General features: G+C 46.3%; 1 protein-coding gene across 1 annotated transcript in view; it reads right to left on the bottom strand.

The window, feature by feature from the left end:
- The window catches only part of SMG5 (SMG5 nonsense mediated mRNA decay factor), a 317,166-nt gene that overhangs the window by 97,362 nt on the left and 192,916 nt on the right, over positions 1-26,888 (bottom strand). Inside the window, exons 13-17 of the mRNA XM_086947626.1 lie at positions 13,225-13,394; positions 12,700-12,775; positions 9,561-9,736; positions 6,953-7,111; positions 924-983 (exon numbers count right to left, since the gene is read on the bottom strand). Of these exons, the coding sequence (XP_086803752.1) occupies positions 924-983; positions 6,953-7,111; positions 9,561-9,736; positions 12,700-12,775; positions 13,225-13,394 (641 nt within the window). The remainder of the gene's footprint in view (positions 1-923; positions 984-6,952; positions 7,112-9,560; positions 9,737-12,699; positions 12,776-13,224; positions 13,395-26,888) is intronic.

Genomic DNA, 26,888 nt, shown 5'->3' with positions numbered 1-26,888 from the left:
AATAAGTTTTTTTGTATCCGTTTGCGAATTAAATAAAATGTTTTAGAATTTGTGCATTTGTTTAATGAATGAATGTTTCTGTAATTGTTGTGCATTTGGAGGACGTTCCTGGCTCCAGTAAGGACTCCGTGGGTGTCCCCCAGTTAAGAACCATTATACTAAACTGTTAGTTATACTCTGCAATTGTTTTTCAACCACATTTTGGTTATAAATCTAAGTGCTATTTATTTTGGGCACTTCTGCCACATAGTAAGGCATGGATGGAACAGACAAATCAACAGGTGGTTAGTTTGCAGTTTATGGTGTTAGAGAATGTTTGCTTGGTGGGGCTTGTATTTGCCCTAGGAGATGCATTTAAGGTCAAGATTCAACATCTCTTGGTGTACGTGTCTTCGGTTTTTAAAATCTGAATTAGAGTTTGAAAAAGAAATTAGAGTATCAAGGATTAATGAGTTTGGATCTGTTGGCTATTTCAAATACATTGTCAGTGATTTTACAAAAGATGAATCAATAGCCACACCTACATAAGAATATTCTCAAACATTATCCAATGGTGCATGTATAAAAGCATAACAATGTTAAAAAACTCAGCAGGTTTGCTTCATACCTTTCTTTACTCTATTAAACCCAAACCATGTATAACCTATTTCATGACTTTATAGAACACGTTTTTATGTGTCCTTAAAGCTAAAGGGTAGCCCAAGTACCTTTTTGCCTTCTTGGTGCAACAATAGCTTTTCACTTGAAAGGATTTGGATATCTAAACTTTGCACAAAATACACATCATCCACACCACATTGTCAGTTATATCACCCCAAATACTCTCCAGCCCACTTACGCACATTAATAGTTATCTTTGAGGCTAAGCATCAACAAGCAGCACTCAAGGTTGCATTTCAAACTACATAAGTCCTGACTCCTACCTGCAGTCGGAGCTGAGCCATATCTCTCATGAGACGGTTACGCCTTGCTTCTTCCTGAGCCTTTGAATAACAAAATAATAGTTTCAGCAAAACATTTTAGAAAGGAAAACGTTGGTAAGCAACAATATGCATTATTCAGCTAAGATATCTAAACACTTTCCTATCCTAGTGAAAACGGTAAGTCAGGGACATCTTAAGAATTTTGGAGGACCTGGGACAAACCTTTGAGTACCCCTGTTTGAACAACGTTGAATTTATCATTCATTCTCAAGCTCGTTCACACCCCCTTAGGCCAGTGCACAGGCATTGCCATTTTAAGGATATGTTGCACCACTTTTTGCCACTTTTTAGCTACCAGATACAAGTTTTCAACGTACCGTGCACTGAGGCCCGCTTACCAGACTTCAGTGCCAATGCTCTTTCCTTAAAACAAGGTGATGTCTGATTGTTTCACAGTTGGTGCAGGACTTTAGCCTCGTGTAAGTCCCTGGTAAATGATACCACTGGGACCTGGACACAGTTGTTGCAATATGCAACACAAGTTAAACAATTATAACAATGAGCTCAATGGGAAGTTTTAAGTAAATGCAATAAAACCACTTTACAAATGTTTTTGTTACTCAGGACTGGATCCTGGATTCAGCCCTGGTGCGTTTCCTGTAAACAGTTGAAAGAAATCGTTTTTGTTACACAGGCGATTTTTAAGGAAAATTTGTATGTTTTGAAAATCGACACTTAGAAGATTTTCTGTCAAAAACCAGGCAATATTATCCTATGGGAGAAAATCAGGTTATCGGAAAATCAGACTTGTAATTACTTTTGAAGGATAGTGCTGGGCACAAAAATCTAGCACTGGGATCTCTCCTGGTAACAGGTGAGTAATTTTGTTTTTGTCGATTTTTAAAGGAATATTTTAAAGTTGTAAGACTCAACACTTAGAAGAATTTCCAAGTGAAAACCAGCCAATGTTACCCTATGGAGAAAATCAAGTTATCGGTCTTTGGGTAAGTACTCGACTGGCAGAGTTAAGGTTTCGTGGCAAGACTCAGGGGTCTCCCAGGGTCAGGTAGGTACAGTTGTTACACCCTCAGCGGCATAGAGGCAGCCGGGTGCAGAGCGAGTAGGCCCAATGTTAGCCTGGGGCCTTTTGTTAGTGGCTGCTAGCATGCAGGCCACGCGGCTGTGGGAGCTGAGCTCGTGGTCACTTACACAGGGCAAGTGGGGAAGTAGGATAGGACAGATGCTGCACTTCCAGTGGCACTCAGGCCGCTGGCTGTGGGGTGCTTTTGGGCCGTCGGGCACCCAATGTATTTCCATGGGAAAGCTGAAACTTGAACAAAGGCTGCAGGCACGGGGACGGAGATTCTTCAGGTGCAACCACCACTTCGAGAGGTAAGTTGGGAAGCTGAAGGTTAGGCAGCCACCCAGGAGTTTGGCACAGGGAGCCCAGGGGCGCCTGTTGAAGAGGTGTCTTTTGGAGTCGGGAAATCTTACCCTCAGCTGGTCGCGTTACGAGGGGTCCCTGGTTGTGAGGCTGCAGGCATCGTCAGGAGCATCGAGGAGGGTCCTTGGGTGCTGGATTTGTGGGCACAGTCGCCAGGGGGACGTCCTCGTGGTCTTTGTTCAATCAGGCACGGGCCGGGCTTGGCAGGTGCAGAGTGTGTTGGATTCACGGTTCCTGGCTGGCACCAGAGGTGGTTGCTGTTTTAGCAGAACCACTGCTCATGGGAGTCCCAGTCTTTGGATGAGCAAGGCAGTCAGGTCCTCCAGGGTTTTCGAGGTTGCTGACCACAAGAGACGCCGGGATTTAGCAGGAGCAGGTTCGAGGGTCGACAGGCCTGTAGGGCTGGGGCCAAGTCAGTTGGTGTCGACCTCTTGTTAGTAGCTGCACAGCAGATCTTCTTTCTTCTTGTTCTTCTTCTTGTTTCGGACTCAGGATCTGAGGAAGGAAGGTTCAGGGTGCTCCTAAATACTACATTTAGTTACAGGTAGGGGAAGGTAAGGGACCAATGGGTCCCTTTCCTGGGGTCAGTACACCCCCCCCCCCCCCCCTATCCTGCCACTCTCCAGTGGGAGGGGGGCAGGAGCCTACTCCTGATTGGGTAGGGATCCCCATCCTGAAGATAGCGAGAGCCCGGAGTTGTGCTTCACCTCACCCCCCCTACCTGAGGGGTGGGCTTGACAGAGGCTGGCACACTCCCTTTCCTCCCTCTGGTTTTCCCGCCGGTCTTCCCGCCAGATTGGGGGTCAGAACCAGTGGGGACCAGATGCTGAGTACTGCAAGTGGCCTGGAGAAGCTCACAAAGGCGGCACACCTTTGAAGCTTCCCCTGCCCATCCTGGGGGAGGAGGCCTAGCACCTTGCCCCAGGATGTGCATTGTTGCAGACCCACGAGAGCAGACGGCTCTCTACCCAGGGGTCCAGCAACATGTCTGCTAGGTGGCAGCCTCGGCAGACTCTCAGCCAGGACGCTGGCTGTAGGTTAGTTTTAGGGGGGGGGACTCTAAATTGCCCTCTGTCGTGCATTTTACATTAAGTTCCACACTGGCATCAGTGTGGATTTAATGTGCTGAGAAGTTTGATACCAAACTTCTCAGTCTTCAGTGTAGCTATCATGGTGCTGTGGAGTTTGTGATGACGACCTGCCAGCACCATATACTCTTAATGGCAGCACTGCACTTACAGTGCCCTGGAATGGACCTGGGTACAGGGCTCAGGCACCTGTACCCACTTCACTGGCATAGGTCACCCAGCTAGAGGGGTGACTGAGGTATGCCAGGGCCGAGTTTTGTGGGCATGGCACACAAGGATGTGTGCCATGTCGAATCTTGTTTTTGTTCTGCACCCAGACACTCAGCCTGCAAAGGCAGTGTGTGTGTGTCAGGATACAGGGCCTCTGAGGGTGGCACAAGAAGTGTTGCAGCTCTTAGGGGTCTTCTCTGGTCACAGTGCCCTGGGTACCTATGGTACCATTTACCAGGGGATCACCTGTGGCCAGAGATGCCAATTGGGTTAGTTTTTGGGGAAAGAACACAGGCCCTGGGAACCGGATTGGCAGGGACCCAGGGCACACCAAGGAAAAGTGCATCAGGCAAAAAGTGTGTGTGTGTGGGGTGGGGGAGGGGGTATTACTGCAACAGAATCCCACTTTCCTGCACAGACCACTATGCAAAAGATGTTGTAATTATTCCTTTCTCAAGGCAGATGCTATACAAAGAGTAGTCTACGAGGCCCACTTTCTCTCCATATGCAGATTCTGCCATCTTGCTGCTTACACATAAGAGCCACAAATATTTGCATTTTGTAAACACTGGAAACACATCAAGCATTCATAGGTAGCATTTTATTTTAGCAGATCCTGAAAATTACATAAGTACATAGAAAAATATAATTTGTTTTAAAGATTGCCACTCTTGTTTTTTCCAACAGAAGTCAGACACTGAAAGAGCCAAAACAATGTCAGTAATAATTTGCACACCTGCTACACGCACTGCAACACAATGCCATGTATCCTACTACAATTGGTCTAACTAACATTACCAAAAAGAAGCCATAATCAATAGCTGGGTTCTTGCAATGTTAGACGTGCAAGATCTGAGATTAGGTTTGGGGACCCTGGGGAAGCATGTTATGCCTTGGAGAAACACCTTCTTGGACTCAGGTTACTGCCTCCTTAATGGTTCAACAATAGCACGTCCTCTTTCTGCCTACACTGCACACCTGCCTGAGTTCTAAAGCTATTGTCTATATTGAGGATCAATCGTGCACTACACATTTTGTTGTTTCTCCACAGGTAGTGTTGTTGTGTCTGCTGTAGGAATAAGATAATTACATTTTTATCTGACTGGCTTCAGATGGAACTAGGGAATTCAGTTATACTAGATCTCAGTTCTGTTGGCTAATGTGATGTGAGCCGCTTAGTATTTTTTTCATCTATACTCAGTGTACGAACAGACATCCAGCTTACAAAGCGCTTCTTCCTACATTGTTCTATGTTACGTTAATTGCAATTAAATAGGAGGGAGTCTGTTCAGTTAATTAAAGGGGGGCATACAACGGTTATCTACGTGCCAATTGTGAGTGTAGTTGTCCATTGCCATTGAATTATTAACATCCTTATGTGACTATGTACCATAACCCACAGTTTAACAAATGTACTTAAATACCTTACCAAAATGGAAGCATATCGTCAGAAACATCCTTTTGCACTAGGTCATGATAAATTGCACTTCAACTCCTTTTGCACTTGACAAGGAACAATACTTTTGAGTAATCTCATACTTCAGAATACTGCACTCCAGGAAATTAATTTGTTGACCAAGTCCAAATTATTTTGTATAATGAAACAAATGATACAATTTGATTTGCTTTTACATCTGAACCTCAATATAGGAAAAGATTCATGCCCCTAAGGTCTGTTTATTTACTCCTGGAAAAAAAGACTCCTGTTGTGCGGAGCGGAATCTTGATCTTTTTATATTGAAAGCACACCAAAAATGGAAAGGAAGGTGCATTGTCCAGTTTGTGTTCTTCTGACAATGTAGATATAAACTGTCAATAACAGACAATGGTCCAGGTAGATTTTGATTTTAAAAAGACCCTTTCGAGGGCAAATGCATACAGGCTAAAAACAAATCAAGATTCACTGTATGTTTTATGCAACAAAGAAAAGAAAAAGAGATACAAATGTTTATTACATAATGCGCCCTTTATTATATATCCGTAAAGCTACCGTCTATCTGTTACCGATAGTGGAACCCTTTAGCACTCACAGCATCTCTTGGCTTACACCAACCACTCCCCTTACAACACCCAACACATTAAGTAGAACCCAAAACCGGGGCTCAATCTAACAATCTGTTACCTCACCCGTGAAGCATTCCCTAACCCAACTCTTACTTGATAAGTAGATAACTTAAAATTCAATACAGTACCTTTGGATCAAATGTAGTTTTTTAAGTACATCGGCACTCTTACTTTAGCATTTATATTAACATTTAACTCTAACTTTGGACCTATTACCATCCCTTAATCTAACATTAAACCTTTTCTTCAGCCTAATCCTTACACTAATCCTAATCTGAATCCGAACCTTTTAATATAATCCTTCCCCCAACCAACTTTCCTGCTCTTTTCTGGTTCCAATCCCACCATCTAACCTTTGCTGCTTAAGCTGGGGCAGTAAAGGTAATTACTTTGACAATCCATAAAAAGAAGGCCGAGTACAGATGGATGTGGAACCTAGTAAAAACCCATCAAAATGCTCTTTGAAGGTTAGCAGGGTGGTTATCCTGTTGTATACAGAGAGAAAATGTGAACTTTCCCAGGCTGCACGGCAACTGTGATGCTAGATGTGCCTAGTATCAACCCTTTCACTAAGAACAGTTTTACACATTTTATGTTAGTGAAAATAGGTGTAAAAGACTATGGTGTTCCTTCCAAACACACAAAACTCAATGGGGAAGCGTTATAGAAGGAGGACAAATAAATCTCCAGGTACCCTAATAAAGTAGAGGCCACAGTTATAGATTTCTCACTGTCTTATGGTACAAGAGTCACTCGTCTAGATTATGCGGCACATACTCCAATGGCAGAACCTGAAATTAAAAAAATTTACCCAGTGATGAAGCACCAATGTACTTGAACTTAAGCACATTGTACAGCATCATCGCTTTGGTATACTGCCCAGTACTGAACCAAGCTTGACAACTGATGTTTCCTCACCACATATAAAATATCCCCTTGAAGTTGTGCAATCTTCCACTGACACTGAAGGCCACAGATCCAACATACAACATACAAAAACAGTATGTCTGGCTTTAATGTGTTGACACATGCAAAAACAGGTATGCAGAAATGTGGTTTGCATGTGTAAGCCAAAATAGACCCTACTCTTATCTGTCTCGCAAATAGAAGATATTAAGAGTTCAATACTTTTCCGGATCAAGAACAGGAGGAATGGCTGGGACTGACTAAACTATTCATTTCTTAAAGAAAGGATTATATACAAGCCTGTTTAAGTGCCTTACCATGCGAAACTGTGCTTGTGTCTGATGGAGGAGATTCTCTTGTTCTGACTGGGCAATGCTAATAAAGATGCCGACCTCGGAGTTATACTGCAGAATGCTGCCTTGAAGATGGGTCAGGAAGTGCCCAAAGCTTCGGATACAGCATATACGAGCCACTGACTGAAAGTAATGAAAACAGAAAACAAGATAAAACAAATATTGGCAACCTTTACCTACAAAATCCAGAAAAGTAAAATATAACTATTTCGTGTTTGTGTCTCTGACAAAGTTACATGCTTTGGCATGAATATTCCCCATCAGATATTCTCTGGAAATGTAAACAAAATTATTGTATACCGACCGCAAAAAGTGTTCCTCTGCCTATTAGTACCAATATCAGGAAGAAGTCATACACTCAGTAGTTAACACACAGAAAGTCTACTTGCACCACCTGCAAAGCTTCAGCATGGGAAACACCGAATCATTTCCAGAAGCACGGATAGAGAGGAGATCCACAGTAGTTGCCCAGCGAAGTCTCGCTATGCTAAGACATTGTTGGCTCGCTTCTCTGCTGGATTTGGTTCTACCATCTCATGTTGTTCATGAGAAGACATCTTACATGAGCAGTATGGGCAATGTGGGCACAGTCTTGCAATAAGTGAAAAACTCATGACTAGAGCTTAGCTTTCACATTCTTCAAGAGGCAGAGCATGGGGCACTGTCCCGTCCAACAAAAGGTCATCCCTTGCAGATGAGTGAAGAGGCTTAACAACCAAGAGCAAAGAAGTTACTATAGCATCTCATATACATTTATGCACAGCAACACAGGAATGTAACTTCATTTTTGATATGAGTCATTGTGGTATACTGTTCTGTGCTGCCAACACCATATAAACATCAGCCGATATCCTTCATATCCTGAGTACATATTTTCTAGCCATAAAAATAGAGCAACTTTGGGCTTTTCCTTGACCCATCAAAAAACATTTAGAAAATTGACATAACACACCAGCATTATTACGGTTTTTTAATTCTGGCCCTTTAGCATCCTCTTCTACCTACCCAAAGGCCAGAGAAAGAAATGCATGTTTGTGCTGAATATGATGCAGTATAGCCTAAGTCTTGTTGATATTTGGTAATTGTATACAGCGTTCATTACACAATGATGGTAAAGTAAAGCGAGGTTGTATTTATAACTTTTTTAGTATCAACTCTGCCCGTAAAGGGTATTTAAGAATCGTTTTGGTACAAGAGCATGAATAACAATCAACACTGTGGGGAAAACCTTATTGCAGGATAACCCATTGTCAGAAAAGCGTGATTAAAAATGGACTAATCTAGACAACGTTTATACAGATGCGGAGAGGATCAAGAATGGCAGCTTCACAGATGCATGTATTTCTTAAGACAAGGTGACCCAAAAGTAATGCGGCTCTAGACGACTAAGACAACAAAACAGCTTGAATTAAAAGTATATATCTATAAAACTATTCTGTCAACTGAACATATTCAGTAATAGAGTGCAACTCAACAACTGTGGTCCAAGCACTTGAAAGTTCTCCCCTCAGTCGTGCTTGTTTAAAATACGCTACATGAAGCAAGAGCCGGTGGCCAGAGCTCAGTGTCCTCCCAGTGATGTAAGGTGCCAAAAGCTAAGCTAAAGGAAAGGTTAGACATTTTGGTAAAAATGCTTTGGGTTCACTACTAAATGCTTTGTGGTACACCAGCTCAGACAGTGACCCCATTGAGCTTCAAGAAGTTGACTGCCAACCAGGATTCCTTCAGGCAATCTCACACCTGAATCGGAAAATCCTGATAACATTTTTATTGAATCTGAATTTCATTTGCATATGAGAAGGCTTCAAAGCACATTAAAAACGCACAGAAAGGTTGAATAAACTCTGGCTAGGACAAAGCTCTGGGATACAACAAAAGTAGCCGCCGGTTACGGGAAACAAGAGTGGCATAGAAACTGATTATTTTTTGGCTAACAGAAAAGACTCAAACATCAGCCCCTTTTAACTTTTATTACCTTGGTTGGCTGCAAGCAGCACTGAGCCAATCTACCATCTAAATACAAACCCCCCTGGGTTCAAGTTTACCCGCCAGGCAAATTTTTCACCTTGATTTTGGAATTGAGGGAAGGACAGCAATCATACAGTAAGTCAGCGAACCCAGTCCAGGCTTCTTCATCAGAGGTGAAATAAACCTATCATCTTAACCCCATGGCTGCTATGCGTTTTCCCCCCCTATGCTGAAGTATCAGAATACCCATTGTTCATGACGAGCTGGGCTCGTCATGAGTGTTTGAGGAGGCTACACCATGACGAGCCCAGCTCGTCATGAGCGTGGAAGGTGTTAATCACAGTAATGATACATTAAAATTTTTGCTGTGGCAGCTAATTCTAGTGGATGTAGTCCTCTGGCAACCGGAGGGTAAAAAATAAAACGTAATCTCTGTACCAAATGCTTAGGGTTAAGAATCTTAAACACTTACATCAACAGTTGATCAGTAAACTTGAAATATCAAAAAAGACAGAAACCTAAGGCTTTTGTGAGGAAGAAAACAAAGATCATGTTCTGTCCAGCTTAAAATTAAACATCTATGCTACAGTAAGTATCCTACAACCTCCTCTAGCGCAGTCAACATCGGCCTCTCCTGATCAAAGCTGAACGTCTTGTGTGCGCTGCGTAAAGGGGGCAGGTTGCGCAGAGCAACATCCTCAGGTAGCAGCAGATTAGTACTCAGGTCCGGAAGTTCACAGCTCATGAGCAAGTCAACTACATCGCTGCAGAGCGGAATCCCTTTAAGGAAAAATAGAAGAATTAAAGCATGTACACAATATGGAGGTCTTCTGATAGCTAGAACTCTAAAGTAGTAGCAGAGGACTTTTGCACACACCAACACAAATACAGCATTTTAATAAGGTTCTACATAAAATGAATACATTTCCAGTGGAATGCCAATATTAGATAAAAGTACAATCAACTTTATCTAGACAGTATTTCAGATAATAGTGGATTTACAAACAATATTATGAAAGCAATGAGCATATTTTACATACATTCCAGACCTAATGAAAACATCTGTGAGAATAAAGTCATGAATTTGATTATAGATCTTTGCCCCAACTCATCACAGAGGTCTCTTTCCACAATGGGATAATAATGTTTCCCTTGCAGAAACAAAAGTAAGGATAAGGAGGGAACAGAGGAGTATTTAACTGCAGGGTTGAAACAATTTTACATCAAATGATGCAGACTATACCGTAGTACATACTTTGGGGACTTGAGTGACAAATATATTTCAGTCAAACAAATACAAGGTCAGGCAACCTCAGCTAAAGCATCTCTAAATAAGAATCAACACAACCAAAGAGAATTGTTATTGTCATGTAAGTACACATACTAAAACCACGAGAAAAAAAAAAAAAAGAGTATAAACATCTGGCAAAAGGGGGCATATCATACAGGACTCAAGAATATAAAATACAGTGTGATAGCCTTTCAGGTTTTTAGCCAAGCACCGACTTAACTACCTTTGGAAAAATTAAACGGGTAATATTTCAATTACTCTACAGGCCTAGGCCTAGCTCCCACAGACACTATGAGGGGTGAAGCATACTATATTTTTGTATAGTCTTGAGAATGTAGAACTACCCCTTCTCCCCACACCTCCCTTGGTTCCCTGAAACTTCTGCCCCAATCAGCTTTCACCTAAATTGCCTTAAATCAAACAATCCCCAGCTAAAGATATATTATTAATGTAGCTTACAAACATGGCTGTATAATAAATATGTATGCCATTACGCCCCTGATCAACAAGACAAGAGCGGACCCTCGGAAGTGGCAGTCCCTCCCTCTCAACCCTCTTGGCAGGAGTGCCCTTTTTAAAATGATGGTTCTCCCTTGTTTTTTGTATATCTTACAAAAGGTCTCCCTTCTTCTTCCGGGGAGCAGGTTCCGTGAAATTGATGGTATTTTCACCCGGTTTCTCTGGGGAGGCGGAAGACCGCGGACGTCCCTCGTGCATTGTCGCATACCTCTCTATGATGGGGGCCTGGGAGTCACCAACCTCCACCTTTATTATTTAGCCACAAGACTCATCGTGGTCCATGACTTTCGCGGGCGGCTGGTTTGACCCGGCGTACCAGGTGGAACTCCGCTCGATAGACTTCCCGCAACTCCAGGCTTATTTATATGGAGTCCCCATATCCCAGGATCTCCCCCCAGTTACCAGGACAGTTTTCTTGGCTTGGCGCACGGCGCTGCGCCACAGGAAGTCGGACCGGAAACTAACTAGACAGACGCCTCTGCGGTGTGGTGAGTGCCTGCGTGAGGCCTTGTCCCTTTCAGATTTCCACCGCTGGGACGCCATCGTAATCTCGCTTCTTGGGGATGTCTGGGTGGGGACCACATCAGAACCTTCTCGGACCTGCAGGAGCGCTACTCCCTCCTTCCCTCTCACTCCTGCAAATACCTGCAACTTAGACATGCACTCCACGTCCACATTCCATCTCCCATCTCCCATCTCCTTCCCGGAATTCAGACCTCTTGGAGCCCAGGTGACAATGGGGAATTTGGGAAGAGGGGGGGTGTCGCGGATCTACCGCTCTTTTGTGAATAATGGGCCGCATCCCTAGACTCGCTGGGTGGCTGGGCCCCCTGGAGGACGCAGATTTGAGGGATGCCCTCATGGCCCCCAAAACACTGACAACCTCCTCCAAGCTGAGGTTAGTTCAACTTTATATTTTGCACGTGGCGCACCTCACCACTGCGCGTCTTTACAGCGCCCGACTGCGGTACTCCCGGTACTGCGCGCTGCGATCACGCTCCTGCAGACTTCTACCACATGGTTTGGCAGTGTCCGGCCCTGGCGGCCCTCTGGCGGGAGTGGAGTTGGAACTCACATTGACCCTGGGGTGGACGGTCCCACACAACCCAGTGCGCTTGCTCCTGGGAGTGTTCAATGGCCTTGATGGTTCTCGAGCAGACAAACGCTTCCTCGGCACTGCGATGGTGGTGGCAAAGCGAGACATTACGGCACTCTGGTCTCAGCCCCAGCGTCCAAGCGTAAGGAAATGGGAACAAGGGGTTTACTGGAGTGGGACTCAGGAGGAATCCCTCTTTGAAGCCCGGGGTTGTCCTGAACTTTTCAAGAAGGTGTAGGGCAAATGGTTCAATCAATTCCACTAAAGGTGTTGCGGGTGAGTAGGCTCCTTGCCATCTACGGACAGTATTATATTCTGCAGTATGTCTTATGCAGCTCTGTCTCCATTAGTGTGGCTGTAAACACTTGTCAATGTGCTTGAATTTGCTACCAATGTATTGTTTTGTTGTGATTCAAATACAATAAACTTGATTATCAACAAAAAAATATATATGTATGCCGCGGGGAAAGCTTTCACAGACTGCAGGTCATAAACTTAATAGTTTACTCTCCAAGGTGACGCAAGAGAGGGCTATAATAGGCATGTACTCTACTCTCCTTTAACACAATAGATATCTCCAGTTCCTGTGACTATTGCAGCTTCCAAGAGACTGGAAGGAACTCACAACATTTAGTAAGCACCGATGCTCAACAAACATTTGCTCACAAGGCCCCAAAACATTTTACCTCTCTTTGGCAATTTAAAAGGTTCCAGGGAGACTGAGTGTGCACAAGCAGTGATTTGTTGAGTGAGTCCATAGACGACCACCTCAATCATACAAAGGCAGTAAAAGGTAGAAGGTGGGGATGGGATTTTCCTTCACAGCATTTTACATACCCGCTTCCCGTATCTTCGATGAATTTGGTAAAAGGTTTAGAAGCATCGACACTCTGTTCCAGAGACTCTGGGAGCTCTATAAAAGCAAATTCAGAACAAAAGACAAAATTACATTTATGTTCAAAGGAATTCCTCTGTGCAAAACTCTAAAGACATTCCAACTTTGCATATATGCAAGTACAGATTAGGAGTTACATTTAATGGAAGGACACTTCCCATAATCCTAAATTCATACACGAGTGACTAACATTAGTAAATAGTATAACAAAGGCTTTTTAGAAAGTCAAATCTGTTTTGCTGACAGCAAACACCAAGAGAAGCACTGATAAATGTTCAGTTCAAAACCATGTTGGCAAAACCTTGAAGCTTAAAGATAAACAAACTTCCTGATTTAAAATGTTGATTCTACTTATTCTGAAGTCTGACAGATCAGCAACTGAGTAAGCGATAATGAACTTCTACTTAAGCCTCTTGCACACTGCTTCGCGGATCTTGAACAACAGATTATTGACAATCAGCTTCTACCTGCGCACACATGATGATTATGTCAGTGTTTGTTCGCAGCCAGTCCAGGAAGACTTTGACAATTGGAAGTAAACCCTCGCTGGCAACAACCTCCAGCTTCTCCTGAAGACTTCTTTCATTTCGACAGGACTTGCTGCTGACAACACTGTCTTCAGAATCAGACCCATCGTCTATAATGGAAAAAATGAATTAACAAGAAATCAGTCTAGACTGAAGAGGTAAAGCCAGCTTGGTAAGGCTGCAGGTCAAAGAGTTCTGCCAAGCAAGTATAACACAAAATAATACAGACACTTTGAAAATGTTATAAGCAAACAGGATCTGGATTGATAGCAAGAGACAGTCATATCACAAAGACTGAATGAGGCAAAGAAAACAAAAATAAGTTCTACTCTTCAGAATAAAGATCCCATACAAAAAATAGAATTATGAATCTACTTGAATTCCAAAAAGAACAAAGCCTCTCTGAGAGCTGCATGTTCCAGTTCTATCAAATGCATATGACTGGCCGAGGCAAGCATGACTTGCACTTATGACTGAGTGAGTTACTTCCAAATAACCAATAATATGAGGCCAGGGTGAGTTTTTAAAATATAAGGCAGGATCCCTAATTCACATTACAATAAATTATAAATGAATACAGAGGACACTGACCAAGGATTGAAAATCAACATCAGGTTAACATTAACATTAGGTGGGTGAAAGCTGAACTTAGACTGTCACAAAGCCATTTTTCCAATAGCTAAGTCAGAAAGATTGAAACGGCGTATAAAAATTAAGAAAGTAACATGTATAGGAAAAAGAGGAGAAATAGCAGTTTTTACTATGCCCTGAAAGGGATTAATGAAAGACTTGCCGGCTCAGGTACAGTAACAAAAAAAACACAGAGTGGCAAAGGACATTTATCGTAAATAAAGATGAACAAAAATTGTACACTGAAGAAACCTTTAAAACCTACTCTCAAAACCGCAAGTTCTAAGTATGCTGCAGAAATCTATAAAGCATAGCTTCCTCTATGAGTACTTTTGCATAATCGAAATTTATCTACAATCCCTCCTGGCAAGAATTCAAGGAAAGCACAAAAACAAATATCCAAACAGTGTGGATTGGCATGCATTACAGATTAAATCACTGCATTGTTCTGAAACAGACCAACAGAGAGGGACAATTTCTACCTAAAAGAATTTCTGGGGCCTAGGCTATTCACACAGGCAGACAAACAGACCCCAGTCCCAGCAGAAAATACAGTGGTAAATTGTTATACTCGATACCTCAATTAGGATCATCACTTAAATAGCTTCCAATGGTTCTAAAGAGGTAGGCACTTGTATAAAGGCTACATTTCTCCTAAACATCATGTTATGGGGATGAATGTGTCACTTGTCAGGAGTGCTACAGATATTCTAAGCTCGTATTGGCAATAAAGATCATCACCTTACTAACAAATATATTGTTAATTAAACCTAAAGTGGTAGTTTGGGATGTATGGCTTTGGAAGCGGTCTGCAAATTGCAACTCCCAGTTGTAAACCAATGAGAAGACGCAGCTAAGTCACCTCAAAGATATCAGTGTCTTAAAGAAGGCTACAAAAGACGAATGTCAATTCCAACAAGGCCATGATGATGCAGTTTGTTTTCCTATGGAGGAAAGGAATACTTGACTAGCATAGTTCACTCACTTTTCTTCAGGCTAAAATTGCCCGCAAGACCCAGACATTCCATACGCTTCTCGGCCACAGATGAACAAAACCCAAAGAGAGTAGGGCAATTATTGCTATAAAGGTTATTCTAGAGCGATAAATTTCAAATTTACCTTCAAGGTAAAAAAAAACTGTTCAAACCCTTAAAACCTATTCAGCTCCTAACGCTGGGTTATTGAAAACAATATACTGTAAATCCACGCCATTATCAGTTGAGATGCTAAGTTGTATGTTTTAAATATCAAAAGTACCTACAAACCTTCATATCCCATTCTACCCGAGTAGTTTGCGGATCCATTAGCCTATTGCACTGAATTCTGACAATGGAACTGCATTGGGCATACTCTGTGGAATGTATGGAAAAAGCACTAAATTTTACAGAGCTACGATTCCAAATAGGCTCAGAGGCAAACATACTGAATGTTTGAACAATCGTCATAAAGCAAGCAGCATTGGTTTTCGATTTAGATTAAAGAATTTCACCCACAAGTTAACAGTGGTTTCTTAAGTTTTTACATTTCTGCCTCTCCATCCACGAGGGGCAAACCAAGGGGACTGCCTCCTCACCTTTCGGTTGGTCACGCTACAAATTAGGCCAGTTTATTTGTACTGCTGTGTGATGTCAATTGGCCACCAACCAGATGAGGGGATTACCTGTGAGCAACCTCATCCACTCTATTAGTAGGGTGAATACCATTGAGGGCAGTACGAGATAGAACGAGATAGAACGAGATAGAGAGAACGAGCGATAGGGAGAAAGAGCGATAGGGAGAAAGAGCGATAGGGAGAGAGAGGGAGAGAGGGAGAGAGGGAGAGAGGGAGAGAGGGAGAGAGGGAGAGAGGGAGAGAGGGAGAGAGGGAGAGAGGGAGAGAGGGAGAGAGGGAGAGGGGGAGAGGGGGAGAGAGGGAGAGGGGGAGAGAGATGGGGAGAGAGATGGGGAGAGAGATGGGGAGAGAGATGGGGAGAGAGATGGGGAGAGAGATGGGGAGAGAGATGGGGAGAGAGAAAGGGGGAGATAGAGAGGGGGAGATATAGAGGGGGAGATATAGAGGGGGAGATATAGAGGGGGAGAGATGGAGAGGGAGAGGGGGAGAGAGATAGAGATAGAGATAGAGAGGGAGAGAGGGAGAGATAGAGAGGGAGAGAGAGATAGAGATAGACAGAGATAGAGATAGAGAGATAGAGAGGGAGAGAGAGATAGAGAGGGAGGGAGACAGAGGGAGGGAGAGATAGGGAGGGAGAGATAGGGAGGGGTAGGGAGAGGGAGGGGTAGGGAGAGGGAGGGGTAGGGAGAGGGAGGGGTAGGGAGAGGGAGAGGGAGGGAGAGATAGGGAGAGAGAGGGAGAGATAGGGAGAGGGAGGGAGAGATAGGGAGAGATAGGGAGAGGGAGGGGCAGAAAGGGGATCTACAGCCTTTCCTGTGCACCATGCCACAAACGTATTCCACCTGCAGGCATATACCTTCTTAGTGGAGGGACACCTGGCTGCCAAGATTACATCACAAACTTCGGGAGGAAGGTCAAAAGACGTCAACTGCCGCCGCTCAATCTCCACGCAAGGAGGTGGAGGCTGGGCAGGTTCGGGTGGAGGACCGTCTCCTGCTGCTGCGACAGAAGATCCTCCCGAAGAGGCAGTCAGATTGGGAGATCGATAGCCATGCTGAGTAGCTAGGGATACCATACACTTCGAGCACAGTCCGGAGCCACAAGAATGACTTGGGCCCGGGCGCGTTTGATCTTCTTCAGCACTCTGGGTAGAAGTGGTATAGGCGGAAAGGCGTAGAACTGATGACAGTGGCGAATAGATCTAGCCAAGGCTCTCCCCACTGCTGAAAGACACCTTGCACCACATCCGAGTTCAGATGATATTTCTGATCCATCATGCACCCTAGCGCTCAGAGAACCTGCCAGGTGTTGAACCACCAGGGAAATGCCCCGATGTTCCAGCCATGTCCAGAAGCGAAGAGCCTCCTGACAAAGGGTCCACGACCCCACCCCGCCCTGTTTGTTGCAGTACCACATGGCAGTGGTGTCTGAACACCTGCACTACTCTCCCCTTGACAGAGGGAAGGAATGCCTTCAGTGCAAGCCGGATTGCTCGGAGCTCCAGAAGGTTGATATGGAGCCGGGACTCCGTCGGATACCAGAGTCCTCTGATCTCCGCCTCTCCCATGTGGCCGCCCCATCTCAGAAGGGACGCGTCCATCACAACTGTGTGTTCCGGTTGGGGAAAGGAGAGGGATCTGCCATTGACCCAATCACGATCCATGAGCCACCACTGAAATTGGCGTGCAGTGCCCTCCGAGATCTGGACATGATCGGACAGGTTTTACTGATGCTGTGCCCACTGGAACTTCAGGTCCCACTCCAGAGCCTGCATATGCTATCTGCCATGATCCACTAGCAGGATGCAGGAGGCCATCAGGCTCAGTAGCCGGATGGTCATCCTGACCGAAACCCGGCATAGAGGCTGAAAGATCATAATCATAACCTGAATATCCCGAACTCACTGTTCGGGAGGATAAACCTGAAACTGCGCCGAGTCCAGAACCACTCCGATGAAGAGGAGCTTCTGAGATGGAATTGGGTGCGACTTCGGCATGTTGATGGAAAACCCCAGCAAATGTAGGCGGTAGGCCGTAGTCTGGAGGTTGGAAACAGCTGCCTGGAGCGAGCCCACCTTCAACAGCCAATCATCGAGATGGGGGAAGACTGGAACCCCCAAACAGCGCAGATGAGCTGCGACCACCGCCATCACTTTCGTGACCACCCGAGGGGTGCTGGTAAGGCCAAAGGGGAGCACGGTAAACTGAAAGTGCTTGTGGCCTACCGGGAACCGCAGGTGATGCCGGTGGGCCGGCAGGACGTGGATGTGGAAGGAATATGCTATTTACCAGTATGCATCTGTTCTTGGCATGTAGGGCTGCTGACAGTCATATCTGTGCCTAGTGTTGGGTCCAGATGATTGCACCGTGTTGTCGTGGAATAGTCTTCGAAGTATCACAAGATAGGTGACTCCTCCCCTGGACTACAGTGCGCATGGGCATCTTCTCCATCCTCAGATTGTTTTTCGACATTGTGGCAGAGATGGAGATAGTCAAGTAAGAGATGGTTATGCAAAAGATAATGCTGCAGCTGCTACAGGCACCGGGGAGGAGGGCGGGCAATATGAATGTCAGCAGCCCTACATGCCAAGAACAGATGCATACTGGTAAGTAGCATATTTCGTTCGAGGCATGTGGGCTGCTGAATTCATATCTGTGCATAGACTGAATAGCAGAATCTCCTCTAGCGGTGGTTACATGTGCCAGCTGCAGCAGTTTGAAAAAGTTTTGAGGACAGCCTGGCCTACAGCAGCTTGCTGCTTTGCTTGCACGTCTACACAGTAGTGTTTTGTGAAGGTGTGTATGGTAGTCCATGTGGCTGCTCTACATATGTCTTCAAGAGGAATATTCCCTAGGAAAGCCATGGATGCCCCCATTTTTCGTGTAGAGTGTGCTCTCGGGGGAACAGTTAAATTGCATTTAGCCTTTTGATAGCATATTTAAATGCATTTAACGATCCATCTGGCTATTCTCGACTTTGATATTGGATTTCCTTTATGTTGTGGTGAAAAAGCAACAAATAATTGCTTTGTTTGCCTAAATGATTTCGTTCTGTCCACTTAATAAAGCAGAGCTCTCTTTACATCCAGTGTGTGTAGGGCTCTTTCAGCTACTGACTGTGGATTTTGGAAGAACACTGGCAGTTCTATTGATTGATTAATATGGAAGTTGGATATGACCTTTGACATAAACTTAGGGTTTGTTCTAAGAACCACCCTGTTAGCATGTACTTGCATGAAGGGTTCCTGAATTGTTAATGCTTGTAACTCGCTAACTCGCCTGAGTGAGGTAATGGCAATTAAGAATGCCACCTTCCACGTTAAGAATTGCAGTTCGCATGAGTGTAGAGGTTCGAAAGGAGGTCCCATAAGTCTGGTAAGTACTATGTTTAGATTCCAGACTGGGGAAGGTGGATGTCTTGGAGGGATTACTCTTTTAAGACCCTCCATAAAAGCTTTTATTGCTGGTACTCTAAACAGTGAAAGGTGTCGCCTGTTTTGAAGGTATGCTGCTATAGCCGCTAGGTGTAGTCTTATTGAAGAGTACGCTAGGTTGCATCTTTGAAGATGCAGCAGGTAACATATAATGTTCTGTATGGAAGCATCTAAAGGGTTGATTTGGTTATTGTTGCAGTAAATAACAAATCTCTTCCATCTAGATGCATAGCACGCTCTTGTAGTTGGTCGCCTTGCCTCTTTAATGATGTTCATACAGTCTGGAGGCAAGTTAAGGTATCCAAATTCGAAGACTTCAGGAGCCAGATCGCTAGGTTCATCTGATTGGGATCTGGGTGTCTGATTTCTCCATGGTTCCGAGTTAAAAGATGGGGTGCGAGGCGCAGCCTTTGATGAGTAACTACTGAAAGTTCCAGGAAAGTTGTGTACCATGGCTGTCTCGCCCATGTGGGAGCAACTAGGATCAGTGTGAGTGACTGTTGCCGCAGTTTGCGTGCCACCAGAGGAATCAGTGGTGCTGGGGGAAAAGTGTACGCAAATCTGTCTGACTAGTTCATCAATATCGCATTGCCTTGTGACAACGGATGGGGAAACTGGCGGCAAAGTACTGGCATTTTGAGTTTTCGTTTGTGGCTAACAGGTCTATCTCTGGGTGCCCCCACTGCCTGAAGAATGGTTGGAGAACTTGGGGGTGAATCTCCCATTCATGTAGTTGCTGGCTGTGTCTGCTGAGCAGGTCTGCAATCTGATTGTCTTTCCCCGGAAGGTGTTCTGCCAGGAGAAAGATATCTTTTGGAATTGCCCACTTCCATATGCTCTGTGCTAAGTGGGACAGTTGTCGAGAGTGTGTTCCTCTTTGTTTCTGGATATAGTACATTGCTGTCATGCTGTCCGTCCGAATCAAGACAGTCTTGCTCTACAAGTATTTTTGGAATGCTTTTAGGGCTAGGAATATCGCTAGCAACTCTAGTTGGTTGATATGCAGTTTCTTTTGTTTGTTTGTCCAGAGCCCTTGTACTGTGTAGTGAAGGAGGTGGGCTCCCCAGCCTGTCAGTGATGCATCCGCTGTGAGTACTAGTTGTGGAATCGGCTCCCGGAACAGTCGTCCCTTGGAAAGGTTTTGTGCGTTCCACCACTGCAGGGAGTTGTGAGCGCGACTGTCTACCAACACTAGGTCTTTTAGTTGTCCTTGAGCCTGGTTCCACTGCCGTGCTAGGCATTCTTGCAATGGACGCATTTGAAGTCTTGCATGGGGGACAATGAATATGCATGAGGCCATCATGCCTATGAGTTGCATGAAGACTCTAGCTGGAGAGAGTGTTGTGGCAGAAATTTGCGAATGAGCATCTGCATGCTGGGTATCCTCACTGAGTTTGGGTATGCCTTTGCCACTGAGGTATCTATAGTCGCTCCCAGATATTGTGGGATGGTTGTAGATGCGATTTTGGGTAGTTTATGGAAAACCCTAGGCTGTGTAGCAGCTGGAGTGTTTGAGACGTGTCTCTTGCACACTGTTGGTACGATTTTGCTTGTATGAGCCAATCGTCCAAGTACGGGAACACATGGATGTGTTGCCTCCTGAGATGAGCAGCTACTGTGGCTAAGCATTTTGTAAACACTCTTGGAGCAGTGGTCACCCCGAAGGGGAGAACCTGGAATTGGTAGTGTTGACCTTCTATTGTGAACCTGAGATATTTCCTGTGAGCTGGATGGATGGGTATGTGAAAATACACGTCCTTCAGGTCTAATGTTGCCAGGAAGTCTCCTTGCTGTAGCAATGGGAGCACTTGCTGTAGTGTGATCATATGGAAGCGCTCCGACAGTATGTATTGATTTAAGGGTCTGAGGTCCAATATTGGTCTGAGGGAACTGTCCTTCTTGGGAATAAGGAAGTATAGGGAGTATACCCCTGTCCCTTGATGTTGGAAAGGGACTGGCTCTATGGCCCCCTTTTCCAGCATGCATTTCACCTCTTGTTGTAGCAGGGTGATGTGTTCTTTGGACATAGGACGGTGTCTGGGTGGTATGTTTGGTGGGGTAGAAGTGAGTTCTAGGCAATAACCATACTGGATAATTTGTCTCACCCACCTGTCCGTGGTAATTACAGACAGGTAGGAATTGTTGGAGTCTGCCTCTGACCGGTGTTAGGTGGTCTGGAGGTAGCGTAATGAAGTCACTGTTTTGTGGCAGTGGAGGCTCTGGTGTTGTTGCCTCCACGTCCTCATCCCTTATTATTGTTGCCCCTATAACCTCCTCTGTTGGAGTTTTTGTTAAAGGAACCTTGAGTGTTGCCTTTGTATGAAGTTGAGGTCTGTGAAGTAATGCCTCGTGTAGCTGCTCTGTATGAGGAGCGTCGAAAGGAACCTCTGTGTTGCTGAAACTGCAATGCACCCATTGATTTCGCAGTTTCTGTGTCTTTCTTCATTTTATCTAAAATGGTGTCGACTGCGGGGCCAAAAAGGAAGTCTTGATTGACTGGCTGGTTAAGAATGGTGGACTGCACCTCGTTCTTAAAGCCGGAAATACGCAGCCATGCATGTCGTCGTAATAAAACGCTAGTGTTAATAGACCTGGCTGCGGTGTCGGCTGCGTCAAGCACACATTGGAAGGAGGCGTTGGTAATACATTTTCCCTCTTGTATAAGGTCATTGGCTTGGGCTGTATTGGCAATCCTCCATGAATTGGAGGCCTGTGATGCTACCCTTTTACCTGAGGCTTCTAGTATTTTTGACTCCTTATTAGGAGGAGGAGCCTCCCCTGTTGTCTGTGAGTTGGCCCTTTTGCGTGCATTAGCCACTACCAGTGAGTCTAATGGTAACTGACCTCTGATGTACGTAGGGTCTGTAGGGGCTGCTCTATACTTCTCAATCCTAGGATTGATTACACGTGTCCTGGCTGTATCTTTAAATATATTTGGCGGGTGTTTTAACACTCCCTTTAGCATAGGTAGTGTTCTGACGCTTTTTTCTGAAGTAGGGAAGGTGTCAAATAATCTTCTTCTACAGGGTCATTATGCATGTCTACATTGTGGTACTGCGCTGCCCTGTCTATTAGTTGGTTGAAGACAATGGTGTCGTCAGTAGGTGACGGCTTAGTTGGGTATGAACAGATGTCAGGAATGGGATGGTTGTCATATGGGTCAGTTGGCTCCCCCCATGGTTTATCTTGAGGATTAGGATCCTCTGGATAATCAAAATCATGCTGTGGATCCTCCCCTGTGTTTCCCTCATTGTACCCATAGTGAGAAGGAGAGTAAGGAGCAAAAGGTGTAGTAGGCATAGTGGGATAGAAAGGACTGAAGGGTCTAGAGGGAGAAGTCCCAAAGTCTTTCTTTTTCAGTGGAATGGGGGAATGAGAGTCAGGCCAAGTGGCCTCTTTTTCCTATGCAGGATTGTGACTTTACCAGTCTCAGGATTAATATATATCTTTGCCTGGTCGTCTGATGGATCAGGATGGAAGAGTTCTTCCTCAACTGTCCTTGGTTGTGTCTTTGACTTTTTTGGCTTTGGGTCGATAACACCTTCTGTTTCGACGACTTTTGGTGCCTTTTTGCTTTTCTTTGGCTCAGGCCCTTTCTTCGGGTCGACCGGTTTGACACGTTTGTTGTGCTTGTCGGATTTCTTTGGTTGACTGTCTTTTCCCGAGTCGATGGCTTTTTTGGGATCGACTGGTGATTTTGGAGCGCTTGTTTTCGGTTCGATAGCCTTCTCCAGCCAGATTATAGGCTTCGATGCGGCACCCTTTCCGTCTGCGACCTTCTTCGGTTCGGCGACTTTCGGCACAGCCGGCTGTTTTGGCTCGACGGCTTTCTTCGTGTCGGCGCTTTTCTGCTTGGCGTCTTTCTTTGGCTAGACGGCCTCTTTGGGGTCGGTGCCCTTGGGCTCGACGGCCTTTTTTGGGTCGACGGTTTTATTTGGATCGACGCCTTTAGGCTGTATGGTCTTCGGGTCGACGCCCTTCGGCTCAACGACCTTTTTGGGCTCCGGAACCTTCTTCGGGCTCACAGTACTTGGCCCTGGGGTCTCTGAAGGCTTAGGTTTCGGTGCCGAGCCGGACGGCGGGGCTGTCGAATGTTTTTTTGGATCTTGGCTAAGGCCTTTTGGCGATGCCTCGACTGGAGCCTTCGGTAACGGGGTAATTGGTGTCGGGGGCAGTGTACTCACGATTTGCCCCGGTGGGATCTCGTCATCGGAGTCTGAGTAGTCCTAGACGGTGACGATTTCTAGGTCCGAATCTGGAGCTTCTGGAAGTTCTTGGTCATCATCGAAGACGTTGTCCGGTTCCGGTGCCTGTCGCTGTATCTCTTGCCTGGCGGCCCGTCGAATCCGAATGGTTTTCTACGACCGGAACTGGGCACAGACTGGGCAGGTTTCTTCCTTATGGGCTGGAGAAAGGCTCTTGCATACTGAGTGCTCGTCAGTATGCGGGAACTTTGAGTGGCATTGTGGGCACCTTTTGAACGGGCTCCTTTCCATCGAAGCAGGCCCACGTGGCGTCGAAAAGGCCCAACGGCCCGCGCCGACGACCGGTTCGAGATGGAAAGCTTGATCGAGTCAAGAAGTACCGATCGAGAACAATACCGTCGAAGTCGAAGGCCTTTTGGCCTTTATAAAAGTTTTGTTTCGATTCCGAAGTTGGAGTGTAGGAATAACATTCGAACCCAATGGCGGAAAAAAACAATCTGAGGATGGAGAATATGCCCATGCGCACTGTAGTCCAGGGGAGGAGTCACCTATCTTGTGATACTTCGAAGACTCTTCCAGGACAACAAGGTGCAATCATCCAGAACCAACACTAGGCGGCGATCTATGCACAGATATGAATTCAGCAGCCCACATGCCTCGAACATATGTGTCCTGCAAGTCCAACGCTTCCATCCAGTCTACAGGGTTGAGGGTAGACAAGACCTGAGCTAGTGTCAACATCTTGAACTTCTCCTTCCGGAGGAAGCGGTTGACGTTCCTGAGGTCCAAGATAGAACGCAGGCCCTTGTCCTTCTTGGGGACCAGAAAGTAGTGGGAATAACAAACACAACCTACTTCTGGCCCAGGAACGCGCTGGATTCCCCCCTTGGCCAGGAGGGCCGTGACTTCCCGCTTAAGAAGCGCAAGATGTAAATTGATACTTGTATAGCGCACTACTCACCCGCAAGGGTCTCAAGGCGCTTGTACGAATACCACTGTGGAACCCGTCCTGTCTTTCCCTGTGAGGCGTCCACTCCTGGGCACCCCCAAGGTAGAGGCCAGGCATCCTTAGCGATGTGGGGGCCATTGTGGAGATTAAGCAAGCTATTGCCCAGAGTTGCAGAGTGGGACTCCATGGTTGGATTAGGCACCGAGGCGAGAAATATCAGGTCCGTGGAATTATTGAGCCCAAGACCCGCCGAGGCGGGGAATTGAACCCTGGTCCCGGGCTAGACCTCTGCATCAGGGTCTGCCGCTCTAATCATTGAGCCACACTTCTCCTAGTCCCCAGACATGCGGTGGTACTGAGGTGGCATGGCCGGAGGGGTAGTCTTCGGACAATTTGCAGCACCCACTTGTCCAATGTGATGTTGCGCCAGTGGGGGAGATGATGGCGAATTCTGCCACCCACTGGCGTTTGATGGGCCTGAAAGTTCGGACGAGGAAGGCTTTGCAGTGGATGCTGTAGGGGTGGACTGACCCACCCGCTGGCCTCCAGAACCGCCTTGACGGTTCCCACGTCCGCGGCAAGGTTGTTGCTGCACAGGCCTGTGGCTCTGGAACTAATGTGTTGGGGCACCCCTTCCGTGGCCACGAAAGGAGCGAAAATCAGAAGGCGGAAGAGGCTGAATGGCCGACAGGCCCAAGGACTTGGCCATAGCCCAGGAGTCCTTAAAGCGCTCCAACACACGATCTGCCTTATTGCCAAAGAGGCAAATGCCATCAAAGGGCATGTCCATCAGAGTGTTCTGGACACCCCCTGAGAAGCCATTTGTCCTCAGCCAGGTGTGGCGCCGAAGCGCCACCGTCGTGAAGATCGCCCTGCCCAGCGAGTCGGCGATATCAAGTCCACAACAGATGGAGAACTTAGCTGCGTCTCTCCCAGCAGCAATATTAGCCAGCACCTGCGCTACCGCGTCCCACACAGAGTGGGAATAATGGCCCAAGAGGCATGTGGTGTTCACCAACCACAGCGCTGAGCTGGCAGATGAAAACAGCTTCTTGCCAAGCTGCTACAGCCTCTTGGATTCCCTATCCGAAGGGGCGGAAGGGAACGTGCTCTGGGGAGCAGAGGCTTGGACAACCAAGCTCCCAGGAGTGGGGTGTTGGGAGAGAAAGAGGGGGTTGCGCTGAGCCGGGAGATGGCGTCAGGCCACGTTCCTGTCCACAGGAGCCCATATGTTGGGCCTGGACCAGGTGCCCAAAAGAACGTCAGAAAGTGCCTCAATGAAAAGCAGCAGTGGCTCTGCAGAGGTAGCGGCCGGCTGAAACACTTCTGTCAGGAGATTAGTCCTGACAATCACTGTAGGGAGTGCGACGTGGAGGGCCTCGGCCGCCCTACGCAACACTACTGCGCAAGTTGCTCCCTCTTCCGTAGCCACAGAAGGGGGAGCCAGCATGCCAAGGTCAGATGAGGTGTCAAGACCACTGGCATCCCCCAAATCCTCTGCCCAGTCCGGAACATTACCACACTTGTGTGAGAGGGTCCTCAGACCCCTCCTAGTCCTCCCCTTCCTCTGAAGTCTTTGATACAGGCTAAAAATAAGGATGGACATAGGGGTAAAAAGGCCCCACCGGCGTCGGAATCCGTGTCAATCGACGCTGTTCAGGCAGAGTATCCGGGGCTGAAACCGGGGTCAACGTCGGCGGTAGCACCGGACGACGTCGGAGGTGGTGCCGGAGGAGGGGTCAACACGGGTGGAGATGTTATAAGGTTGGCCGGTGTCGCCCGGGATCGAAGCCGGTGGGGGGCGCCGGGGCAGATGGGAGAAGCAGACGAGGGGAAGCAGAGGAGCAACAACGCTTTTATGACTTTTTTCGAATGCTTCAATTTACCTAACACAGAGTGCGGAGACTCAGATCCAGACGAACGATGGTGCCGGCTGCACGGCCGGTCCCTCCACCTCCCTCAAGACCAGGACCGTGAGCGGCACGGAGCAGATTGCTGGACTTCTAACAACTTTCTGGACCGCTCCCGGAAAGTCTTCGGCGCCATAGCCCGGCAGTCGGGGCACGACTTGGAGTCGTGGTCGCGCCCAAGGCAGTAGAGACACACGCGGTGCGGGTCTGTCACCGACATCATGCGGTGACAGTCCCCGCAGTTCTTGAAGCCGGGCATCCTACAACACCAGGAGTCGATCGACTCGAAGAATTGAGTCAAAAGGCCTAAAAAACTCAGTCAAAAAGTGACTGGGGTACGTGCTCTTCCCGGATCTGCGCTTGCTGGTGCCGAATAAGAAAGAACTGAAGTCAGCGCACGTGGGCCCGTCTAAGTAGCTAGAGCAATATCATCTCGGCGACACGGACACCAACGACGCACGCGGAGCTGCACAACGACACCTACAGACACGCAGGGGTACTGCTGACGAAAACTTTCCGGTTCCAGTCTGACGCCTGGGGGTAATTCAGAGGTAAGGAATCTATCACTACATGTTTCTTTCAGATACTGCAAATTCAACCCTCTAATCATTAGGTGATGGTGGTTTCAGTGCGTTGTTCACTTATCAAACCAGTCAAAGGTAGCTGCTGTCAACAAATGGCTCAAAAGCACCATCCAATTCTCTATTCAATCTAATAAAGAAACATTTTTACAATTCACTAAACCCCTCATTTAAGTCCCAAACTGCACCAGATCCTGCACATCCTCTGAACAATTACTCTACTCTGCGTGCAATATTTAAATAAATTACTCTACGATCATTTTCTTAACAAAATAAACCCATTT

This window comes from Lissotriton vulgaris, chromosome 12 (genome assembly GCF_964263255.1).
Source record: "Lissotriton vulgaris chromosome 12, aLisVul1.2, whole genome shotgun sequence".
In the NCBI taxonomy this organism is placed as follows: Eukaryota; Metazoa; Chordata; class Amphibia; order Caudata; family Salamandridae; genus Lissotriton; species Lissotriton vulgaris.
This window is presented reverse-complemented; position numbering and strand designations above follow the sequence as displayed.